Genomic DNA, 24,203 nt, shown 5'->3' on the forward strand with positions numbered 1-24,203 from the left:
AGTTTTGCATCCCATGCAACTGCATCTAAAAGATCCTTTATCAAAATTGGGAAGCCACAAACTTGTCTTTTATGGGTCCTAATTTCAATTGATGACATAATTGGCCAATGTCAAACTACAATCTTTGTATAGCTTACTCATGGTCTGGTTGCATGAACAGAGATAAACTTGGTGCAGTGCATTACACAGGTAGGTGGACGGAGTCACCAATTTACCCACCTATAAAGCTAATCATAAGGACACAGAAAGGATAGATCGGGAAAGGTATCAAACAAGAGTGCAGATCTTAGTTTCCTACTCGAGAACGATAAAATCAAGCAGGACTGTTCTCCAGTACAATTCAGGACATGTAAAGATAGAGCCGAGGGAGTTTATAGGTGGTAAAATGTCAGCAGCAAAAGAGAACATGCTCAGAGAATAGCAATAAAAAAGACTACGATTGCACGGTATCAGTGAAAGAAATAAAAAGAAGTTTCGACAACGGTAGGCAATATCACCTGCAGTGTCAGGCCGGTGAATCTATCTGAAGTTATTTGCCACCCGCCACAGATTGCGACTTGACCCCAAACCCACATTTCCGGGTGAAAATGTTCCATGAACTCCTTGGCTTTCCGAGCTTCTCGATCTCTTGCTTCATGCTCAAACATTCCTTCTCGAGCTCCAGAACTTGCGACCTCATGTCATCGACATCCATATGGTGATCGTCGTTCTCCTGTTCCTCGCTGATATCTGCTTGAATCGCGACATTGCTGCTCTTCTGGAGAGCGAGGTTGGCATGAGGAGCCTGGGAGCTCTCCACCCTATCGGAGACGAAGAACCAACCTGCAATCGAGGTTCGTAGGTGGAGCTGCTCAAAGAACAGAACTTGGACGACCAGTCTGAGGGGAAGCCTCTCGTTCTGGGCTGCATGAGTGCAGGCTTCCAAGGAGAGCTTCTGGCAGTTAATGAGTTGGCAGATCTGCTCCCTCTCGGATTCTGTGAGCCATGGATGTGACTGCAATAGAAACCAAAAGTCATCAAGATTGTTTTCTTGATCAAAGAAGTGTTATGCAAACCTGAATGATTCAAGTTTGGCCTGCTTATTCATCTCCAACTAGCCTGGCTCTGTGAATGTGTTGTATCCTAATGGGGTCAGAATGTGTAGAAAGAAATGTCAACTAATACTTTTCCTTTTAAGAGAAGAATGTGTTCCATCTTAAAAGGATTCAATCAAATATTAACTTCATTTAGCAAATTAAACTGATGTTGAAGGTAGTTTTGATCTGTAGTTCTTGCACTCTGATCTCAACAGAGAATCAACCATTGTACTGCTTCAAGCAGCAAAGATCAAATTCTAAACACAAGTCTCGCGATGCCTCTCGTGCATGGATACATCTATAGATAATATTACTTCTACAGTCATTCAAAAACTAGGAAGGGTTTCAGCAGAACAGTATACAGAGCGAAAACATGATCAGAAAAGGATATGTTACCTTGAGATAAACGTCAATAGCTCTGTAGATACCATCATCCAAAGGCCTGGCGTAATCCGAAACGACGGAAGCCAGTGAGAGGAACTTGTGAAGCTTCAAATTAACATCAGCTGCAACTTCTGCAAGATAGACATCCACAAGTCTTGCCACCATAGTCATGGGTGCCGGTGATGAAGAGGAGGTTATCGATTGCCCCTCGTCGACTATGGCTGGAGAAGTCACAGTCGACTGGTTTAGCTGCATGAAGTGGCCGAGGATTCGCTGGACACAGTCTACGTCGTAAAGAGTTTCCACCGAAGGGTCCAAGCTTGGTATTAGGAGATCCTCCAGTGCAGCTTCCTCCACTTGGGCTCCTGTTCTCCTCTCCAAATTCTCCCTACAGGAAGGACTCGCACGTAAGATCATGGCAGTGCGAAGCAATCGGAGAAGGAACCTGGTCGAGATCACACCCTTGTTCATGGGTAGCAGGTCAACAATCTCTTCAAGGAAGACCCTTTGCTCGCTTTCTGATGCTGCTGAAATCGATGTACCAGGCGTGATGCGAGCAGCAGTACTGCCCCCACTCAGTCCTGGTAAGGACCTCTTTGCAGAATAAATGAGGGCTTCAGCAACGTTTTCCGGCTTCATTCCTTTGGCCTCCATGGCCAAGATGAGTCTTTTGAACAGTGGCAGACCGAGGAACGTTGCGTCCATATACCACCAATCAGCAAGCGCTGACCTCGGTGCCTCTCTGGCGACTACTATTCCGTTCCAGGGAGTTCTGCTACTGCTACAACTACTGCTACCTTGTGAGCTTTTGGTGGCGGCGTGTCCACCCACAGGCCAAGCCGAAAGACTCGGATCAGAACAAGCTTTAGATGCCAGAGAGTTGATGCATCTGGAGACGATATGGAGGCCTTCTGCATGAGGAAGAACGCTCTCGCATGCCTCAAGGGCTTTGATTGTGTCCTTCCAGCTACTAAGTACTTCGCCCAGGAAGTTGTCTGTCCGCGTGATAAGGTTGCCTCCTACATAATCCTCGGTCATGAGGAGGTGCTCCGCGGCACATCGCACAGGCACAACGTTGGTGGCATTCAGCTCTATCTTGATGTCGTAGCAAAATTTGGCCGCCAGCTCGAAAGCCTTGGCACCACCAGGGATGTCATGGAGACGAAGAACACAAGCTTTTCCATCCTCACTGCGGAATTCACTTATCATTCTTCCCAAAAGACCGCTCCTATTGAGCAGTGGGAACTGCAAGTCAATAACGAAATGTATTAGGCCTCTGATTGAATACATCGAATGGCAAAACCAGCAACACATCTCAGACTGTAGAAGAAAAGACTAGATTCTTTTTCCTTCCTCGATAATGAAGAGAGAAGAAAAGTTCCCATAAAACGATTAAAAAAGAATGAATGACAAATTTGTTCCTGAAGCTCCCCGCGATGAATCCAATAAATTCGGCTTGTAGCACTGATCAAACTGGTCATAATAAATGTTTCAAAAATAGTTCGCAACAAAATATTAATAATTCTTAAAAAATCATAATAATTAATAGACCTATATTATATTCATATCAATTATTTTGTATAATTTTATATTTATGATATATATATATATATATTGGAGTTTTCTTTTGGGATTAACAACACCAGTAATAGATTAGATTATTGGAAGTCTTCTTCTTTACCATACTCGAAGTTTTATGTTATTATCTGCACATGGTTGCATACAAATGTCCATGGAAATGACATCAATTGGAGTACAGAGGGCAAAAATGAAGCTAAACAACATACCTTATGAAGATGGAAAGACATCTCTCCTACTTCAATGACAACATCACTTGCAAGCTCAGTCAAACATCTCCTGCAAAGGCAAAAAAAGTATATGGAGCTCATCAGTTTCACCAACTTACTCTCAAGGCTTCTTTGACGATGGAAAAACTCACATTCAAGTTTCCATGGATGATGTTCGTTATTTGTCTAGCAAATGTATATATTTATATACACTACCAAGAGATCCAACTGATAGGCTTTTCTATCAACATGAAAGAAATCCATCATATGAAAGAATTCCTCTCAAAGAATTAACAAAAAAAAAACGAAGAAAGGAAGAAGAACAAAACAATGTAAATGAGTTGATCCTCGAACTATTTACTAGAAATGGGACAGTGCAGCAAAGCAACACCATTATGCATGAATCACAACGATCTATTGACAGTGTGAGATGGAAGGATGCTTGCCATGTTTGGCCTTCAAGCTGAAATGCTTCTGCCTTGGAACCCAGCTTCATTGTAGCCATCACTTTCTTCCTTTTCTTTCAAGATCTGCAGCTTATGTTAGAAAGTTGATCAGGAAATGATAGCACAGAAGGATAGCATGAACTTGTTGTTGCACTCCATACAGGAGAAGGATTAAATATAAGAAGAGAGATAAGAGGAAACTAGGCTTTGGGGAAAAGAACAGGCAAATGATACTACAATTTGCCCCAGCTAAAAAAACTACTAAAAATGTTGCCTTGGAGGGAAGAAGAGTTAAGGATGAGCCCGAGTCTCATGGAGCAACCAACAACCTCCAATAAATCCTCCTTGATGGATTCCAGCGGCTTTCACGTTTACTGAGTTTTGAGGAGATCCATTCACCTTTCCGTATGTTCACCTCCCTCCACTAAACTCTCATTGCATCTTCCACATCCAATGAAGAAAAGAGACAGGAACGCTCTAATTGGTCTTTTGATTAGAGCTGTCCAAATCCTACATCAAAATGTTGCACGGTAAACAGAGTAAATGTTGGTTCTGCAGGTGACGACCAATGGCCATCAGCTAAAATCCGAAGAGCTGCAGGAGGACAGAGATGAAAGTTCTCGTTGAAAGCATGCACTGCCATTTAACTGTATTCCCTTAATGCTCGATGATAGCGATGAGATTACAGTGATTCGAGTACAGTGCGTATAGGTAATGGCTCGTCGGTTATGAGATAAGACTTTGTCGAAAGCTTAGTCATGTTTGATGGAGAAACCGAGACAGGAGAGGTATATGAAGCTAAGAACTAATAGAGATGCAGAATGGTCGGAGCGCGAGAGTGTTGTAATCCGTGCAGTGGGATTTGAAGAATGGATGAACAAACGTGAACAGATGAACAGATAACAACACGATCAAGCAATCAATGGCATGGTGCGCTTGGCTTCCCGACATGATCTCTCTTCGGATACTGATGCTAAGAATTCTCCAGCAACATGCAGTCTTCGACTCAACAGCAAGCAAAATGAGATGTCAACAATGGTTTCATTTCAGCTTCTTGTTAGCTTGTATAACAAATGAAATCACTCTGCTGTATGACGATGGAATGGAGTCGATCAATTCCACCGCTATAATCACTTCAATCTGGATGTACTAACAAAATGCTGGTAAACCTATGCAATCTAAACAAATCGAGATCACCTACACATCTACAATCACCTCACATGGAAGGAAGAAATTACAGAATACTGGAGAACCATCAGGCACAAAAAGCAGCTTACAATCTCACACTAATAAGCTCGTGGAGATTTATAAAATATGGCATGCTTAAGCAAATAAAGAATACGAATGCTTGAGATTAATATCCTCAGGGAAAAGCTTAATCATAAGAATATAATATAGATGCTTTTAGCAGTTCTCCAAATGATTTATGCATGGCTTCCACCACTTTCGTCTATACCCAAAGTTTTCAATGAGGGTGGAGGTAAAAGCAAAAGACAGCCCAATGGTGGGATTGGCAAAAGATCTCTCCCCAGTGCCTGGAATTTGAGGAATACAGTCACCAAAATTAAAGAAAATTGAACCTTGTGACTGAAGACTCCAGTCTGCATGAGAAGAATTGAACCCAAAATATCTCTTAATGGTGCCTCGATAGCACGTCGCAATGATCCATGCAGGATGAATAATGCTTGCTCCGACAAAGTTAGCTTTTAGAGTTGCAAGTGAAATCAACGCAGGTCTGACAGCTACAATCTGAGAAACGGCAAATTTCACATCCAAAACATACGCATGTCGTGCATCCTCTGCAGGATGGAGATCGTGAACAACCCCTTAAGACTTTACGACTTGCTCGCTCCTCTTCGTCATCGCAGGTGACGCTGATGCATGACATGAAAATATGGTTTCAATAAACTCAAAAAAGAGACAAAAATGCAAAGAGAAAAGGGAAAAGTCATCACATTGCAAAACATTCCTAAACAATGAGAAGCAAAGAAATAATATTGTCGTATTTCTCCTAATAATGTCATTTAAGAGTACCTCAAATCCGAATATTTCAGACCAACTTGTTTGGATATATAAATCTAACCACACTTCTTTCCCTGTAATTACACAAAGGTGTCTCCAAAGTTCATACTAGGCAAGAGAAATTTGAACAAATCTTGTATTTGGCGAGGATATATTAGCTATGCCAAAAAATTCTCTGACTTATTTGACCTCCTTCTAGAGAAATTGCCTCAGCAAGCTACATTCCAGTGGAGATAATTTATTGATATTACTAGTAAACTGGAGATAGATATGCCACTTAAAGAAAACTATGGAAGGACATCTAACTAAACCTGATGGCCATATGATCTGATTAAAATAAACAAAACTAACACCTGGAAACCAATACTTCAGATAGTAAGATAGCAAGCATTGCTTAACTGGGAAGCAATGCACATCAGGAGGGAAGCTTAAACCATGGTTCTTAACTTCAACCAGATCGATAAATACAGAATGGTATTTACCGGTTTGAGCCTGAACTAGCATGTGGACCACCCCATTCCAGGTGGTTTGGGTCCAGCATATTGGTCACTGCTTGATGATAAGCCTATCGAACCGAGCTTACCATTCACACAGGCCCTTCTCCTTGTACTACAATTCAAACCAGCATACCATGTATTAGTATGCCAGTGTTGACTGCCAAATCCATACCGATCTGTCCATGGAACTAAACTTTCAAACAACACGATATTAGATTGAATGATGCAGCAAAGGCTACAAAGTAGCACTCAGGATGACAGGCTATGATAATCTAAACCTTTACCCAAATGCATACTAAAGAATTTGTGGGAATCATCACCATTCACACGCCTTGGACCTAATCTCAAGTTCTGAATTGAGACCAATATATATTATTCATCAAGTGTAATTTTTAACAATAAGGATACTGCATCATCTGAATTTATTATAAGCATGTATTCCATGAAATAAAATCAGCAAAGCAATTCCAGAAGTCAAGATTCTATCTTTTTCATTCTTTATTAGTCTATAATCAACACCAAAAGAAGACCTCTTCAAGGGCCTAAGAGGTATCCTGTAGCATCGCTAGTCCCACAGAATCTTTTTATTATTAAGAAAAATGATACTCTGGTTGAAAACTCAAAGTGATATATCTGCTGTATGCAACTGTATCAGCAATTCCAATGGTGATAAAACAAACTATACATGGATTTTAAATTGTCATATTTAGATATTGTCACATTAGTAATTAAAATAGATACCTACAACAGGATTTCAACTAATTTTGCACCAAAATGTGATTATTTCATGCATTGCATAGAGTGTGTTTTACTTGCAATGATGTCTGAAATGCTAGATTGCAATTATAATCCTTTTCCACCAAAGCTAATTTTGATTTATTAAATTAGGTCACATACAATTCAGATATTCCTTCAACGCATGATAAATGCAACCTGTTAAAAGTTCAAGACTTCAGTTTCCTAGATTATATAGATAATTATCTTTCAAAATCTTCATTAGTACATTCATGTATTTAACTACTGACTGTCAAAGTCAAAACAGCAATACATATAAACCAATTCAACCTCAACCAATAAGTACTTCCACACATCTAAAAGAGAGCACAAACTAAGGATTTTATTTGTCATGGCATACTTGCATGCAAACTGGCTCCTTAGAAAATACTTGCCAATGATGCTATGCTAACACACTTGACATGAGGATGCAAATGGCATGGTAAGGTTTAAAAGAAAAGGTAATAAGAAACAAATAAAGAGGGAACTTACCTACAGCTTATTGGCGGTCATCAGACCAATAGTTATCCATAAAAATGTTTTAGTTGTTTGTTGACAGCTTGTCGTTTGTTCATTTTAGCAGATTGTTACTTGTTTCAAACCATATATCAGCTACAGAAAAAAGATGTGGCAGAATGATGTCGAAGGTAGAGATTGGTAGTGTAGGGATACCCAAAAGCTTATGCAGAGAGCATAATATTTCATCATGGACTATTCTGCAAAAGCCCATCCATAAACAGAGGTTTTCCTTACAGGTATGAGCAGGGTAGCTGAAAACCATCAAGGTTAATGTTACTTTACATCAAACATTATTTTAGAAAAGAAAAAGAGAAATCCAAATCTTCCTCGATAGTTTAAATACAGATTGTTATATAATTTTACTTAAAAGAATCGAGATATAGTTAGTCTTGATGTTTCTGTATTTTTCAGGAAGAAATAAAGAACAATAAATAGAATATTTTAGAAAATGACTCGATGACTAAATGCTGAAATCAATCACAAAAGAACAAAACCAAAAGAAAATTCAACTTGGCTTACTAAAAGCATAGAGCTTCTTAAGTAAAATATGAAATCAAATGTGCAGAGTGGTCATATCAAGTCTAGGCATCCTGAAGAATAGAATGTTGAAACACTTGCATGATAAATAGGATATGTATTAAAAAATTTGATTCACATATGCATTACTAATACATAGTCAGTTTAGCATTCAAAATCAAACCAGGCTTTACTTTAGTCAATTGATTCTTTCAGTGCCCAACTTAAACAGTCTACTTTCTCTCCCACAAATTAAATACATCAAAAAGAAAGTGACCAAATGCATTCAAAATAATAAGAATATTACCTGTCAAATGTCAAGTCAGAACACTTCCAATTTGGATCTCTCACAGAATCATGATAATTGCGGCATTCTTCTTTACTACGCAAGCGAAACCTACGCTCTTTGTTGCATTTTTTGCAGCAGACAAATTCATCACGGTGACATGGCCGACCATTGGGACCTTTATGAGACCCATTAGCAGCTTTAGATACCTGGTTGTAGTATTTAAGCAGCACAGTCTTTGAAAGTGGAACTTTGTCTCCTTTGACCATGATCCACACATTGTTTTTCCACTTCCTTGCAGTCTCCCTCCCAGAATGTTTCTCAAAAGCAGCTGGTGTTAGCTTATCTGATTACAACCATGAACATTCAGTAAACAGGTAGTTGAACAGTAGCATCAGTTTGTGCAACTGTCACACATAAATCATACATAGTGCACAAAGTTGATAGCCACTTGAGACACATAAATTGTGCGCATATTAATGTTTTATTTGATGTTTATGACTAAGTTCATTAAAGTTCCAGAAGGCATCCACAGAATTAAATCTTGGAGTTTTGCCAGTATGGAACCCAGCTTAATAGCCAGCATCAAGTTGTACAGAGCAGTAAGCCTACCATTCAGTACCAGTATCAGATCTTTTTTTATGTTTTAAATGTGACAGCTATCTCACATTAAATGAATTGCTACTTTAAATGTCTCTATCCTTCCACCTCCTCATCCGTGTCACTGCCTCTTTCTTATCCATGTTGCTCCGCTCTCTCCCCCTACTGATATGTGTTGTCACCTCCTCCCCTCTTATCTCTCTTTCCTATTCCTCTCTTCTCGCTGGATCTCTAGTCCTGATGGTACCGATACCATGTGTTAGTATGCTGATCAAGGCCTCTAATACACCAGTCTGACCATCAATTGATATTGATACCGGATTGAGATTTCAATCTATGAAACTCCACTAAAGTCTGATGGATTCTAATATACACATTCTCCAACTAACGAGTCTTGATGTAACCATAGGTACATATTCTCCTCACGAGAAACAATGGGAAACCTCTATCTACATATTCACAAAACCATTGTTTGGCATGTTGAGGATAACTTCTTTTGCATGCTTAAGCATACTCATAAGAAAATTCATTAATTACAAGAATTTGATCCTCCGTAGGAAGAGTGGACACCTTTTATTGTACTCCTATCCTGCAAGAGCCTTAAAACATTGATAATTTGCCATCTGGGCATCCCTTCTGAACTACCAGCAATTAAAAAGGAAAACTAAAAAAAGGAACATAAATACCTCCTGTTGAACTATTAAGTTTTTACAACTACAGATCTTTCATGTAGTGGTGAAAAATACATCAGATAATATTGGTCCGCATCCATTTCCTAGTCTGGGAGGAGTCTGGTTTGGTAATATGAATGTGTAACCATAATGTAGCACGTATCTATATACTGATCCAATTATTCAAAATCTTTAGGATATGGTTATGGAAATGGTTGGTCCAAATGTCTGAATATATATAAAAAATGCTAACTTTATTTATGTTCAACTAAGAAAATAAGCTACTTCATTGTTTTTTCTGTGTATGTTCTCTCGTGATTCTTTTGTTTTCACATTTGCTTTAAAATTTTCCAATATAAGAAATATGATGAACATTTTATTCAAGTTTCACAACTCTTCATTTCCTATTATCCTGCATTCAAATGGTACTCACAACTATATTTGCCTAAAATCCAATATGAGTTTTTATTTGTCATATATAGTTATGTACAGTTCATATTTATATCTGTTTGAGACAAATATTATCAAAATGTTGTATTCTTTTAATATCTGTATCCAGATTCATATCCCATGATTAAAAATGCACAGATATGGTATTATCACTGTCCATTTCATATCCAATCCATTTCCACCCCTAATTTCACTCATATACATGCAGATATTAGCACGTTGAGATTTTGAACTATGTAGCCAGTTGAGGCAAAGCTCATGACATTCTATTTATTATGGTCAAAAGGGATCAAACAAACTTTTCTGTATGAAATCAAATTACTTATTTGAACTACAAACAGAATTGTTGTTTTTCAGGCTTTTAGCAATGCAAAAGAATATCATGCAGAAAATTTTTCGAAGATCAAAGCTGAGAACCAAGTGAAAGACCAGGAAAATGTAAATTTGGTAAAGCTAATTATAACAAAAGTACAATGCACCATCCAGTGTATTCATGAATCTTGATCCGATCATTTGTTTATTAACATGCTATGCTACTGAAAGAAAGGTTTCTGAAGGCATCGAACTATATATACAATTTTTGTAGAATGTTTTGTTCTTTTCTTGTGAAATGTTTGAATAGATATAGTAACAACAATGAGAATATGCTACTAACATCACTAACAAAACAAAAAAGGAGCTAGCTCAAAAATTTTACTCTTCCCACTAAAATATATGACATTACACCATCCCCATGAAATCTTAAAAGAACAGAGACTAGTATATGTCAGCACCTCAACTTCTTATTAAAGAAAAACCAAAGGTGGGCGGTAAGACGAAGACAATTCAGATAATTATTCCAAGAAAAACATTGATGAACATAAGCCCAAGATAACAACCAAACCTTGATTAAAGCTGAAGCTAAAGATAACGCAGAGGATCGTCTAGAGGGTAGATTAAACAAAATACACATCATCAATGATCATTCATGTGATCACTAAATTATCATCTAACATGACAAGAAAACATTCAGAACATGGGAAGCAAAACTCTAAAACTGGAGACTAGGACCGGCGATGTAAAACCAGCAAGCACAGGATGACAGGAAACAGTGATCACATTGTGGAGGTAATAGATCTGAAGATAACCACACACTCAACCAGAACCTCTGAAACAGGCACAAAAATAAAGGTGTCAAAGTCCTAAAAGAACTCCTTGGCTTGCATGCAAATGTGGATAAGTCTACATGAACAAGACCATAGATAGCTTGCATGTAGCATAGAAAAAACTATTTGAATAATGCAAACATGGATAATCTTATTGCGAGATAACAAGGGCAGTCCAGAATCAAACATGTGTCATGAAGATCACATCCTCCTTTTCTCTAAGAAAGCCCGACATCATCAGAGGCAAAAGCATGAAATCTTGCTCAGTATTTCAATCTTCAAGACAACATTTACGAAGCATCAAAACCGATCAAAACCCGTGGCATCAAATGATCCAACTCACCTTCGTCGCAGCCCGGCGTGCACTCACAGTTGATCTCAAGATCACCGGAGGCGAAAACCCTAAGCCGCCCGACAGCGTCCCCGTACCGGTGACTCGTGCACCCGCACATCACCTCGACAAAGTCGGCGCCTCTCTTCAACCCAGTCATCCCGCTTAATTCCTCGTCTGCGAATAAAAAGGCAACATCTTTTCCCTGACCACTGGCCATCTCTCTCCCTCTGTCGAAAAGACTCACCCGAAGCTCGCCAAAGATCCCTCTTTTAATGCTAAAGCCGCGAGAAGAAAGCGAGAGGCGGACCGATACGGCCTCGAGGCGCTTTCAAACTTGCGAAAAATAAACAAAAGAATCACCCAAACGCAATCAGAGACGAGAAGAAGTTTACCAAAGATCAAAAAGACGATTTTTAAGGGTATTCAGCGGGAGATCTAAGATTCCAAGACAATACCGACGTCGAAAAGTCAAAGAAGACGCACAGGCGACCTGCAAACCTCGTCGACAGCAGCAGCTCACAGAAAAAGAGGCAGAAAGAGTACCCAAGGCGCCACCTTTCTGCACCGGAGAGCTACTGCGGCACGGCAACACGCGAGACGCCACAATGATCCATCGAAAGAAACCGCATCGCGCACGCCTCTCACCTAATAAACCGATGGGAAAAGGGATGCGGTTCGCCCGCCTCTCCTCTCCTCTCAGGGCAATATAGCCTCATAGCTTTCCCATTAGGGGCCCAAACTCCTCTCTCTCCTCTCCCTGACCGGTTCCTCAATCCGCAGAGCCAAACCCCACCATCATCTTCATCAAGGGCTGCCCACAGAGTGACAAATACGGAGGAGATTGAACGGGCGATGTAGAGAGAGAGGTGTTTAATACCAAAGAGGACTGGCGCAGAGGGGGATACTTTGGGAATCCCAAAAGAGGCCTGCAGTGAGCTGGCATCGGCATCAGCATTCACCGCCGCGCTGCGGGTCGTGCATGACATGACATGAACAAGAATACCGTGTCTGTGTTATATATATCAGATTTTTCATTTCCCGCATCGACCAAGTGTTTGCGAGAGAAGAGGGAGAAGAAAAAGAAAGTGAGAAGAGAAGGGAAGGGAAGGGAATGAAATCAAAAAGTAAAAGAGCTGAACAAAGCGATGTACTTTTCCTCCCTACCATTTCCATATGTTGCTGGTGCCTTTCCCCCAAGTATCACACTTGGATTTTGAGCCACAGTAGAAGTGGTTGGCTTTATTCCTTCGAAGTGCATGCACCCCATGGCCCATATCGGAGCAGCAGCACCCTCATGTTACTCCTCCCCCTCTCCTCTCCACTATTACATCCTGTGTTCTCCATTCCAATGCTTGACGCTTTTCATAAAGGCCAATTGGATTAGTAAGCATATGTCTCTTCACCCTATGCTTTAGAGAAAAAGGAGCCGTTGGTAAAGATTAGATGGGGGACATCGATCGATCATTCATTGTTAAAAAGAATGTTATAGCATGACAAGAAACATCATGAGGCCATTTTTCAAATAATTATTTCCTGCAACAAAAACAAACGAGGAAAGTAAGATATGATGTGTGCAGAGCATCCATCCACGCATTGGTGTCGCAACCTTTCGTTTTCAGGCATGGATGCATAAATGTGGACATGTCTGAATGTGGTCCAATAATCTTTCATACGAAGAGGAAAGAGAAGGATCATCTTTCATGTGGCTCATTCGATCAGGTCGGCCATCCCAACTCTGCCGTTGCGTGGGTTGACCAGCCGTGCTGAATGGCTTTGCTCGACTTCACGATTACTACCGCACGTTCGATCGCTTGGAAAGTTCAACGATCATACGTGTTAAGTGAGTGCCTCGATTTGGTGGAATAATAACATCTTCGGCGTCGGTCGACATAGCCTACCTGCCCGTGTGGAACACCCGATGTGATTTTGACTGCGAGCCACCAAGATTGAAGTAGAAGGTGAAGACGATTCGGTGGAACTAATTGTACTTTGACAAGTCAAATTGAACTGCGATTTTTCAATGCAAGTGAATACGATATTTTGGTTGACACTTACACGAGAGATTACTGCGATATAAGTCTCATACTGAACATGCATATACTATCGGATCGACAAATACCATTAATATTATAATACATCAGACATGTGATGGTGCATCTCCTCTCCTCTCCTGTAAATAGGCCAAAAAAAGAATCTTAGTTAACTTGCACACCACAGCACACACTTAGTTTCATGTGCCAAGTATTTTTCCATTATAATAAGACCATATACAGTTTTGGCATGTAAGAGTGTGCCAAAAAGAGTAACATGAAGAGCCGATGGGAGTTGGACGCACCAACTCGCGTTCGATTGTAGGCTACGATTCAAAATCCGGAGTTGCATCGTCAGCACTGCAAGCTTTTAGGACTCCCAAAAATGCTTTCTCGGGGCCAGATTGGCATCCATGCATGTCATTTGGAGAAAAAAGCATCCATGAAGGATGGCACCGCTTTAAACATTGCCCATCGGCACAACATCGCATCTCCAACCCCGATGATGCTTCAAAGGCAAAGTCCTCTTTCTTGAAGGAAGCAATGCGGTGGGTCCGACGACTTGCCATGCGAGTGCCGTCCGATCTATCGCTCGTCTCGATCAACACAGGAAATCAACGATTGTGCTTCCATACAAAAGGGAGCGATTCCGATTCCAAAATCGAATCGTTATTTTTTTTATTTTATTTTTTTTTATTAATACTTAATATTTATTTATTTTCGATCGATTCAAAATCAAATCAGAATCAAACTGCCTAACAATGCCGTTTCAGTTTGATTCCGATTCGAATCAATTCATGATCGGAAGATGCGAAGATTCATGTTCTAATATTAAATTACTATTTGCTCATAAGCAACCCAACAACTTTCAGGTATATTGGGATTAATATCTATTAGTCGACTATTAGTGCAATGATGTTGAAACTTTGACTAACATCAATATATTAGGCAGTTTTGCACTTCGACTTTTACTCTATGCAACAATGTCAATGTGAACGTCAAATCTCTAACTTTATTTCAATAAAGATGTATTAATCATTATAATATTATTTTCCAATAACAATGCTTTAGGATAGCTTGCTTCATTTGTTTGTCATTTTGCTCACAAGCTAAGCTAGGCTAGGCTGCCATAGCCCTCGTTTAACATTAATGTACTTATCCAGACAATATAGTTTATAAATAAATCATTGTCATTTGGAAATACCCATCCAAATTTAACACACTAATCCTTGCAAGACTATGTTATCATGGCTAATATGTAGTAGTCCAAATTGAAATAATAATTGTCGTTAATATCTTTTGGATTAGTACCTCAAAAGAGTGTGTTAGGATATATCATCTCTTTCATGTGTGTCATCTTACTCAAACTTGATAACATTTAGGTAGCCATAAGCCATATAGCCTAAGTTTAGTACTTATCCCTAAAATTCTAAGAAACTAATAAATGAATTATTGTATTAACATTTATTAGTCAACTATTAGCATATTAATAATGAAACGTCTCTCCAATGTAAGTGTCAAATATCTAATTTTATTCCAGATGTAATCGTCATAATATTTGTTTCTCTTCCACACATATAACATAATAATATTTGATTCAGTTGTATAGTAGAAAAAAAAGAAAAAGAAAAAAGAAAGACAAAGCTGGTAAGGAGAGGGATAGTATATGGGATTAAAATAATCGAAGAGAATAAAGATATTCTAAAAATTTTGATTTACATTTACATATATGTTATATTTATATTACAATTTATAGCGACTTTACGTCGGATATTAACAAGTAGAAATAATGAAAGCAAAAACGTTGCGATATTTAGCAAACAATTAAATATATCATGAATTTTAGTTTATGGCACCTTATGATAGGCATCCTATTAAAAAATCTTCCAATTTTGTTTGCCATTATACTACATATAAACATTTTTCTCCCTTTTTTTCCCCCAAAACCATCTTTTATATCAATGTTTTGAGCATTACTTAGAAATGTTAAGAAAGATGAGGCTTGGACTTCAAATCACCTGTCTCAAAACTTTGATAAATATGGTTTTCTACTTTCCTTTAAGAAAAAAATTTATATATTGAGGATTTATAAAAATGAACTCTTGTTTTCGGTATTAATAGTCAGAGATATTCTAACGGTTAGTACATAATTATCTAATTATAAAAACATAAATGAAGGATTTATCAAAATGTTAAACTCTTGTATTCAGTATCAAATTATTAAGTCTCTATGTAGATATCTTAATAGTTAGTGTATTATTTATATAGATATCTTAATAGTTAGATATCTTACAAGATTCCAATCTCAAATCCTGTCTTCTTAGTTTATTCTTAAAAAAATTAATTTTATCAGTTCTATCAAAATGGAGAGACAATATGAAAGTAAAGAAGCTAATAAAAACTTTAATAACCTATGCTCTGATTCCATCCACGGGTAGTTCTTTTTAGCTTCCTCATTATATTCAAATATTAGCTCGATTTTAATATTAAATATTACAATTCAAGTTTGATAAGCTAATGGATTTATAATTCTGATTTGAGCCAAACGATTGATCAAATTATTGAAACTGAAATTATCATATTCTTATAAGTCAATTTTAGTCTTTACCAACTTAGACAATTCTGACCTAAGGTGTTCCATTACCTATTTCTATAATTGTGAATTAGACTATTTAGATTTGGTGCACACCTTGTGGGATAAATGTAGTAAGTTTCTCCTATTCCCAAGAACTCATACAAAAATATAGTAAAATAATAATTAGAATTAAATATATTTTATAATAAAAGGACCAAATGTTCTTTTAAATTAAGATATAAATTGTACACCACAATTAAATTGCATCATTGTTGATTAAACCTCGCTTTTAGAACACATGCATCCTATGCAGAGGCTGAAAATTTTATCTTATGGGGACGACGAGTATTCCATGTCAACATCCTAATCTTTTTGGTACGATTTGCTATATGATGTAGGTGGAATTCACTTAGTTAATGAACACTCAATATTGATTTGATCTGATTGTGATGAAATTTAACAAATAGATTTTTACTATGATATAAAAATCCTTAGTTTTTCTTCCCATGCCAATCCCCTTTAAGATTTGCCGTCAAAATATTTTTTTTTTTAATTTGTCCGTGAGTGTGAATGATTATTAAATAAGAGGCCTTCTAGATTATTTCCATGCCTTTTTGTAGCCTTCCATAAGTCTCCCCCACATGGAGGAAACATATGAAAGAAAAAAATAAAAATAACATAAAACAAAATTCCATATTGACTCTTATAAGTTAAAAGTATATTTGAAAAGGTCAAATGCACGCAAATTATCAAATACTAACAATTAACCATAGGAAGGACAATTTAATTTCTGAAATCTAGAAGCATAAATTTGTAATTAGGTGTCTTTCTAGGGATATGAATGTTATTTTCTATAGAAGCTTGGTATTTGCAGTCCTTTTTTTTTTCTTGCTATTAACAACCTCTTAAAAATATAATTTATAATTTACAATCCCTCGATTATTAATATTATTCTTTTTATTTTTCACAACGCCTTAATGTATTATTGTTTCGAGAGAGTGACACCATGAGGTCTAATGAGATTGTCAAAGAAAGAAGAAAAAAAATATTTATGTTTGATTTAAAAATATAAATAGTAAAAATTTTGTGATGAAAAAGCTAATAAAGCATTAGTCATTATAGTAAAGTAGTAATAAAGGAAACCTCAATCCGTTTCTTCACTCTAATATCTCGGTTGCATTTGGTCTCTCTCATATAATTGTTAGTGTGTGTATCATTGTACAATTATATATCAAACTCTAGTAAAATCGTGATCTCGAATCCTACATTTATAATTTATCTTTTGTAAAAGAAAAGTCAACTCAAACAAATCTATCAAAATAAAAGGACGAGACCAAATAGAATATCAAAATACTTAAAAAGTAACAGCAAACTTTAATAATAAATGTCAATTGGACAATCTCGATTTAGTGAATATGTATGTTTGTGGGTACAAATTGTAGTAAGTGTCTCTTATTCCCAAGAACTCATATGCCAAAGATATAGTAAAATAATAATTAGAATTAAATATATATCTTATAATCAAAATAACCAAATATTCTTTTAAATTAAGAATATAATTTGTACACATACAGCCTATGTGGACATAAAGGGCTGAAAATTTTATCTTGTAGGTAGTACGAGCATTCCATGTTTAATTTACTATATAATGTATGTGGAATTCATTTAGTTAGTCAACAGGCAATATTGATTTAATCTGATTGTGATGATATAAATATTGTGTGTGTGTGTGTGAATATGAAAGATTATTAAATAGCAGATCTCTACAAAGCATTTTGTAACCTTTTATAAGTCTCCCCCACTTGGGGAAAGCATATGAAAGAAGAAAAAAAAAATAATAGAAAAACAAAACTCCATATTGACTCCTATAAAGTTCAAAGGAGCATATTTGAAAAGTAAAAAATGGAAGCAAATTATTAAATACTAATAATTAACAAAAGAGGGACAATTTAATTTTTTGAAATCTAGAAGCTTAAATTTGCAATTAGGTGTGTTTGTGGGGGGTGGGGGGGACATATATGACATTTCATGTGCATTAGGCATTACGGTAAAATAGTGGTAATGGAGACCCAATCCCTTTATATATAGGACATTAGTTGTCAAATAGTGTGACAACGGAAACCCCAATCCCTTTAGCATTTGGTCTGTGTCTTCCTCTCACTGGAAGAAGCGAGATCCATCTATACGGGGTAAGTCCTCGTTGACTCTCTCCGATCTCTCTTTCTTTCTCTTCGTTTCTCCTCGGTCGTATCTTTCCGCCTGAGCGTCGCTTGTGTTGGATTTCTCAATCGGTTTCGTTTTAATGTTATCTCAGATCGATTCTTCTTCGATGTTGTGGACGATTGTGAATTGGATGATCACTTTTATTCCATTATATCTGTCGAAACAATCATCAGTCCTTGAAAAGAATCGGTATCTTGAGAAAGTCTAGAATTCTCTAGTGAGCTTGCTGCGCTGAGTTGAATTGGTACCCGTTAAGGAATCGATTCCACTTCAAAATTGCGTGAGGGAATCAATTGCTTGTGATTTTAAGAATCGGAATTATATTTCAAATCCATCATTTCGAGAGAGAGGTAATCGAATTGGCACGGATTAGGGCGTTATAGTCGGTGAAGCTGTCCAATCTTGCACTTCATCGGTGGCGCAGCTGCGTCGCATCCCCTTGGAGGAGAGCTTGTGGGTGGAGCACGGGCGGGCCCCTCCACTCGATGAGAGAAGCGCTGTAGGCGTGTGGCCGAGTGTACATCTCGGGAAGTGACTGACAATGGTGGTCGCCGCTCTTCAGAGGAGCCGGGACAGAGGGCCTCATCCGAGGCACATCGCACATTTGAGCGCACCGCATATCGTCCCAACCTAGTTCCGCTTTGCCCATTGCTGCCGTGGGGGTCGACAGTAGAGTGAGTCCCCATTCATTAACAGCTTCGAGAACACAGAAAAAGCTGAGAGCTTTTTTGTTCTTTTACGGTCAGTATTATCTAAAAACATTTTCAGAGCTTAAAAGAAAACAGACATCTCCAAATTGCTGTGAGAAACAGAACAGATGTTGAAAACTTGACCAATATTTGTTTTTTTATATTTTTTCCTGCTGCTGATTTCAAGACGCTGGGGGTATGGCTCTTGAAATCTCATTGATACTTGATGGTGAGGTTGCAAACCGCAGGCACCACAGTTTTCCTGAAGAAATTGTATATGCCAGTCAACATGATGTGCACCGAGTTGAGAGTTGTTTGGGATGAGAGTTTACACAGTGTGGGCAAGTTATTTGATAATTGAATGAAGCATTATCCATGTCTGTGGTGGATGCAGACTTATATATAAGATCAAATCACATGTATGGTTCTTCTGACATTCTGGTTTGAGTTTGATTGCAACACAAATAGTGTGATAAAATTACCTTTTAACAAAAGGGATTTGGGCTATATGAGGAAGAAAAAGATGAAGACGAAGACTTGGTTGTAAACCATGTGAAAGAACACTCTTGTGTATGTTGGAATTATAGTGTGTTGTCGCAAATAGCTGCGATTCACATACAACCTCGAGTGCATAGCTTTCATCAATGCTCAGAAAAATGTTTATGAAATCTGTTGAAATAAATATAGTAGCTTTTAGCAGACATCGGGAAGAACTCATTTATTTGTACAGTCATTCATGCTCAGAAATGTTGAAAAACTATGAACTTATAAAACCATTTTTTTCTGCAGTTATATGAGCTTATTTTGTTTGGAATTATCCTCCTTCTGGCACGTTTTCTGTTCAGTTCTTCACATCCCTTTTTGGTTGTTTTTGTTAGTTCTAGTTCTAGTTGGTAGGGTTCTACTTGTGGATATAATTCCAATTTGACATTGCTGTAGCTACTGCTACTACGTTATGATAGAACTCCATAAGTAATTAGTTGTTCGGCATTGCAAGAGTTGTGTTGCTTTTATCTTCATGAAAGTAGCAGGCCTAAATAATAATTTCCTGGTCGTGTTCTATCTCCAGAAGCAATGTTTCCACAAATGGATCTGACGAAGATGGACCCTGGAACACTCACTTTACTAGGGGCAGCATGCTGTGTGATTCTGACCATGCATTTCACCATACAGTTACTATCGCAACATCTTTTCTATTGGAAAAATCCAAAGGAACAGAAGGCTATAATAGTTATTATCCTTATGGCTCCTTTGTATGCTATAGACTCCTTCGTTGGTTTGGTAGATATTCAGGGCAGCAAAGCCTTTTTCACTTTTCTGGACTCTATTAAGGAATGTTATGAAGCTCTCGTAAGTCCCTATGCTTAAACCCAGAAATTTACTTTCATGTTCATTGTCATGGAATTTTTTTTTTCCAGCAAAACTCATAACACAAGTTGTGGTCTTATTGCAGGTGATTGCCAAGTTCATGGCTTTGATGTATAGTTACTTGAACATTTCTCTCAGTAAGAACATTGTGCCAGACGAAATTAAAGGAAGGGAGATCCATCATTCTTTCCCTGTATCTCTTTTTCTGGTATGATTTATAAAAAAAACCATAATGTTATTTTATCACTATTCATGTATCAACATGTAACCCGGATTGTTTCCATACTAGTTGCTTTTTGCCTTACTGTTGGTTAAGGATTTCGATTCCAATGAAAGCAGTCACCAAAGAGGAAAGACTTTAATTTTCCTTGTATAAAATTAAGAAATAGTTATTAAACAAGTTTCAGTAAAATATGTAGTTTGCAATGGATCAAATTGAGATACTGAAAAACCTGATTAAAACTGAGATGAAATGTATTCTTACAGTACTTAAGCATGTTAGATACAAAGAGTGAACAACTGGGATGGAACTAATTATTACTGGCTACATCTAGGGGTGGTTATGACCAGTCTGCTACTTTAATGTAATAAGAACCTCCTGATCCTTAAAAAAACACAGAACCTCCTGATCTTTCTCTGAGATTATCTACTAATTCTGGTTGTGTTAGAAAATTTTCTAGTATTGCAAAAATTTGCTAGTTAGAAAATTCGTATGTGGGGAAAAGGCTGCATAGTTGTCACCCTCTCAAGATACCTAACAGGAACTTTGTGCACTATGCCTTCCCTAATTTAATGCTCAGTAACTGCATTGATTATTCTTTGAGGCAAAATAACTACATTGTTTATTGAATGGGTGCACTAGGCTTCGACTCTAATAATGCTTAGCAACTAAATTGATTTTTATTTAAGGCAAAATAACTATGTTTATCGATAAAAAGTGTCGACTGCACTGCTAGTGACAATTTTCTTGTTATCCTTTCTGGCTTCAAATTTTACTTCATGACAACTGTATCTTGCATGCTGGAAGTATATGGTTTCAAATGCATACTCAATGACAATAACTGTAAGCATCTGACTTGTGGTAATGGGACTGTTATGACAACTGCTTATTGTCTGTACCAGAATTATATTAAGTTTATGCTTTCGAAGCAACAAAATGGTTGATGTGCTTGTTTGGAAATGCAGCCTCACACTATCCGGTTAGAGCACCATACATTGATGCTTCTAAAGTACTGGACATGGCAATTTGTTGTAATTCGGCCTATCTGCTCCATTCTAATGATTGCATTACAACTTCTTGGGCTGTACACCACTTGGATCAGCTGGACTTTCACCATCATACTGAACATTTCAGTTTCCATGGCATTGTATGCGTTGGTGATTTTCTACCATGTGTTTGCTAAGGAACTGGCACCACATAAGCCTCTAACGAAATTCATGTGCATCAAAGGAATAGTCTTTTTTTGCTTCTGGCAGGTACTTTTTTCTGTCATTCTTTTGTCTAGTCCTTTAATTTGATAGCTACGTCAGCATGCAGAACTTTGTTACTAAATAATGTGTGAATCATCTGATTTATTCGGAAAACATCTGGTTTTCGTTTTTAGTTTACATTCTGGTTCCATATCATGGCTCTCATGGCATCTAAGGTTGATGTTCCTTAACTTTGTAAAGCTATAATATTGATCTCAACTATGGAATTAAATTTCAGCTGTATTGGTCAGTATGGACTGATATTAATTGGTCTGGTGACTTATCAGTACATGGACCAGATGATTTTGTTTAGTTTAGTTTGAAACCAGGCTTACCATTCAATGATCTTACTATATCAAGCTTACCAGGTGGTTAGTAGACCGATAATGAAATGTACTACCCTATCTACCTGGTATTGCTACCGTTTATTCTTCTTCCTATTCTTCCTATCAGTCATAATTACAATTAAGTCTATTATTTATATTTGGTTCTGTTTATACATATTTTTCATATTTGAATATCACTATGTTTACTCATGTATGATATTTATTGTTATAGTTTATATTATGTCATTGGTCGTATTAATGTCATACTGTATTGATGATCACATAATTAAACATTAAGTGTTTAAAATAATATTTAGTCATAATTCTGATTGTATGATTTTAAGTAATTTAAATTACTAATAAAATGTTCTGTGGTATTTTTTAAATTATTGATGATAGTTCACGAATTACATATCATTGCACTCTAATAATAGTTCACATCATATTCAGTAAAAATATCGTCGATAAAGTACAGCAAATTTTGGTGAACTAGTGATGCAATTTAATTAAAATTTGTTTAGATAAATTAAGAATAACACAATGATAAATAACAACATGAATGAGAATATGATTAAATACATAAATTGCTAATAAAGTAAATATAATTACTGGCACCCCTATTGGGCTTAAGTTGGATTCTCTATTTCAGTTTTGATCTCAGTGGATCCTAATTCCAGTTCTCATTTCTATTTTCAGTTTTATGATGAATCAAATGTTACATAATTATCATGTTTTAAGAGTAAAATTTTCCAATGTCAGCTTCTGGTGGTTGAAAATTCCATCGTAGTAGTAAACATGGTTAGATACATCATATGTTTCTCGTTAATCCTTGTTAGAGACCTTTACGATATAGTGCCAGATTTTAGTGTTTCTTTAGGTATAGAGATGGCAATTTCACATCTCAATCTGGATTTGCTGCAGGGAGTTGCACTCGATGTGTTAGCTACGGCAGGAGTTATTCGATCACATCATTTCTGGCTGGATGTAGAGCATATCGAGGAAGCCATACAAAATGTCTTGGTGCTTTTGGAAATGGTGGTTTTCTCTGTCCTCCAGCAGTATGCTTATAATGTTGCTCCTTATACAGGAGTTGATGCAAGAAAGTCCATATCTGACAAGAAGAACGAGTAATGATGTTCCAAAAGCAAAGATACATAAGTCCCCATCTTATATTATTTCGTTGCTTTTGTGCTTCGTTCCCATTTTGTCTTCTGGAAGTTGAGATTATAATATAACTCTTTGAATAGAACAGATGTAGTATGTGCTCATATTTTGAACAAATATGTTGCAGATCCTTCTGTCGTTGCATCCTTTATTCACCCTTTCTTTCATGAAACTAAAAACAGGGAAGATAATAGATTTTTTTGGAGTTCATAGGCTACATTTATGTAAAAACAGATATGGAATGACATCTGATAAAAGATCATTATAGAAATAGATATAGACGTGAAATGACATCTTTATATTTCTTACATTCTCAATATAATTTGAGGATCAATTACTGATTTGAGTGAGTAATTTGCATTTATGATTGAGGAAAATCTCTTCTTAAAATCTTGTATGAATATGCATCATCTTAATGAATAAAATTATTTGTTTTCATAACAAGTTCTATAAATTTTTATGGTATCAGAACTTTTTTTTACCTCCAATAAAATTTTTCCTTCCTAGTTGTTCAACGATAATAACTCCTCTCCTTCATTGATAAGGAACAGCAGCGATTCTCCTCGCCAGTGATAACTCCAGCCCCACTTTCTCCTTTCGTAATCTCCATCATCAGTGTCCTCACAGACGACTTCCTCCTTAGCACCATCGTCCTCACCGGTGCCTCCTCCGACTCCTCCTCGGATAGCAACCCTTCCTTTTGATTGATGATCAGATCTATAGCCAAGCTCGGTGATCAAATCTATAACCAAGGAAGAGAAACCACTCACGCAAGCTCTCCTTCGACGGACATCTCTGTAGCATCGCCAAAACTACCTCTCACATCACAGTAGGTGATTTGCCCCTATCGC

At 37.2% G+C, this 24,203-nt stretch overlaps 3 protein-coding genes across 7 annotated transcripts; 1 reads left to right on the top strand and 2 right to left on the bottom strand.

Annotated features, from left to right (window-relative positions):
• Positions 1 to 411: 411 nt before the first annotated feature.
• Positions 412 to 3,752, bottom strand: LOC103970903 (BTB/POZ domain-containing protein At5g03250-like). The gene is made up of 4 exons (XM_009384822.3): positions 3,694 to 3,752; positions 3,248 to 3,317; positions 1,473 to 2,705; positions 412 to 994 (listed from the first exon to the last, which is right to left on the bottom strand). Exons 1-4 carry the CDS (start codon positions 3,750 to 3,752, stop codon positions 530 to 532), a joined length of 1,827 nt encoding a protein of 608 aa, XP_009383097.2. The 3' UTR covers positions 412 to 529.
• Positions 3,753 to 5,047: 1,295 nt separating this feature from the next.
• LOC135597266 (protein ULTRAPETALA 1-like) lies at positions 5,048 to 12,811 on the bottom strand. Of its 3 annotated transcripts, none has more exons than XM_065089985.1 (4): positions 11,967 to 12,466; positions 11,517 to 11,840; positions 8,329 to 8,653; positions 5,048 to 5,567 (listed from the first exon to the last, which is right to left on the bottom strand). In XM_065089985.1, the coding sequence occupies exons 2-4, from the start codon at positions 11,722 to 11,724 to the stop codon at positions 5,393 to 5,395; spliced, it is 708 nt and encodes a 235-aa protein (XP_064946057.1). In that variant the 5' UTR covers positions 11,725 to 11,840; positions 11,967 to 12,466; the 3' UTR covers positions 5,048 to 5,392. The 3 variants fall into 3 exon arrangements, with proteins under 3 accessions (XP_064946057.1, XP_064946050.1, XP_064946064.1); XM_065089978.1 differs by having other exon boundaries at positions 11,963 to 12,346; XM_065089992.1 differs by lacking the exons at positions 11,517 to 11,840; positions 11,967 to 12,466 and adding an exon at positions 12,672 to 12,811.
• Positions 12,812 to 18,210: 5,399 nt separating this feature from the next.
• LOC103970498 (uncharacterized) lies at positions 18,211 to 23,496 on the top strand. Of its 3 annotated transcripts, none has more exons than XM_009384292.3 (5): positions 18,211 to 18,301; positions 20,094 to 20,374; positions 20,478 to 20,600; positions 21,578 to 21,868; positions 23,110 to 23,496. In XM_009384292.3, the coding sequence occupies exons 2-5, from the start codon at positions 20,099 to 20,101 to the stop codon at positions 23,317 to 23,319; spliced, it is 900 nt and encodes a 299-aa protein (XP_009382567.1). In that variant the 5' UTR covers positions 18,211 to 18,301; positions 20,094 to 20,098; the 3' UTR covers positions 23,320 to 23,496. The 3 variants fall into 3 exon arrangements, with proteins under 3 accessions (XP_009382567.1, XP_064946078.1, XP_064946084.1); XM_065090006.1 differs by lacking the exon at positions 18,211 to 18,301 and adding an exon at positions 18,439 to 19,076; XM_065090012.1 differs by lacking the exon at positions 18,211 to 18,301 and adding an exon at positions 18,439 to 19,009.
• The last annotated feature ends 707 nt before the right edge of the window (positions 23,497 to 24,203 follow it).

The sequence above is a fragment of the Musa acuminata genome, chromosome BXJ1-2, assembly GCF_036884655.1.
Source record: "Musa acuminata AAA Group cultivar baxijiao chromosome BXJ1-2, Cavendish_Baxijiao_AAA, whole genome shotgun sequence".
Classification (NCBI taxonomy): Eukaryota; Viridiplantae; Streptophyta; class Magnoliopsida; order Zingiberales; family Musaceae; genus Musa; species Musa acuminata.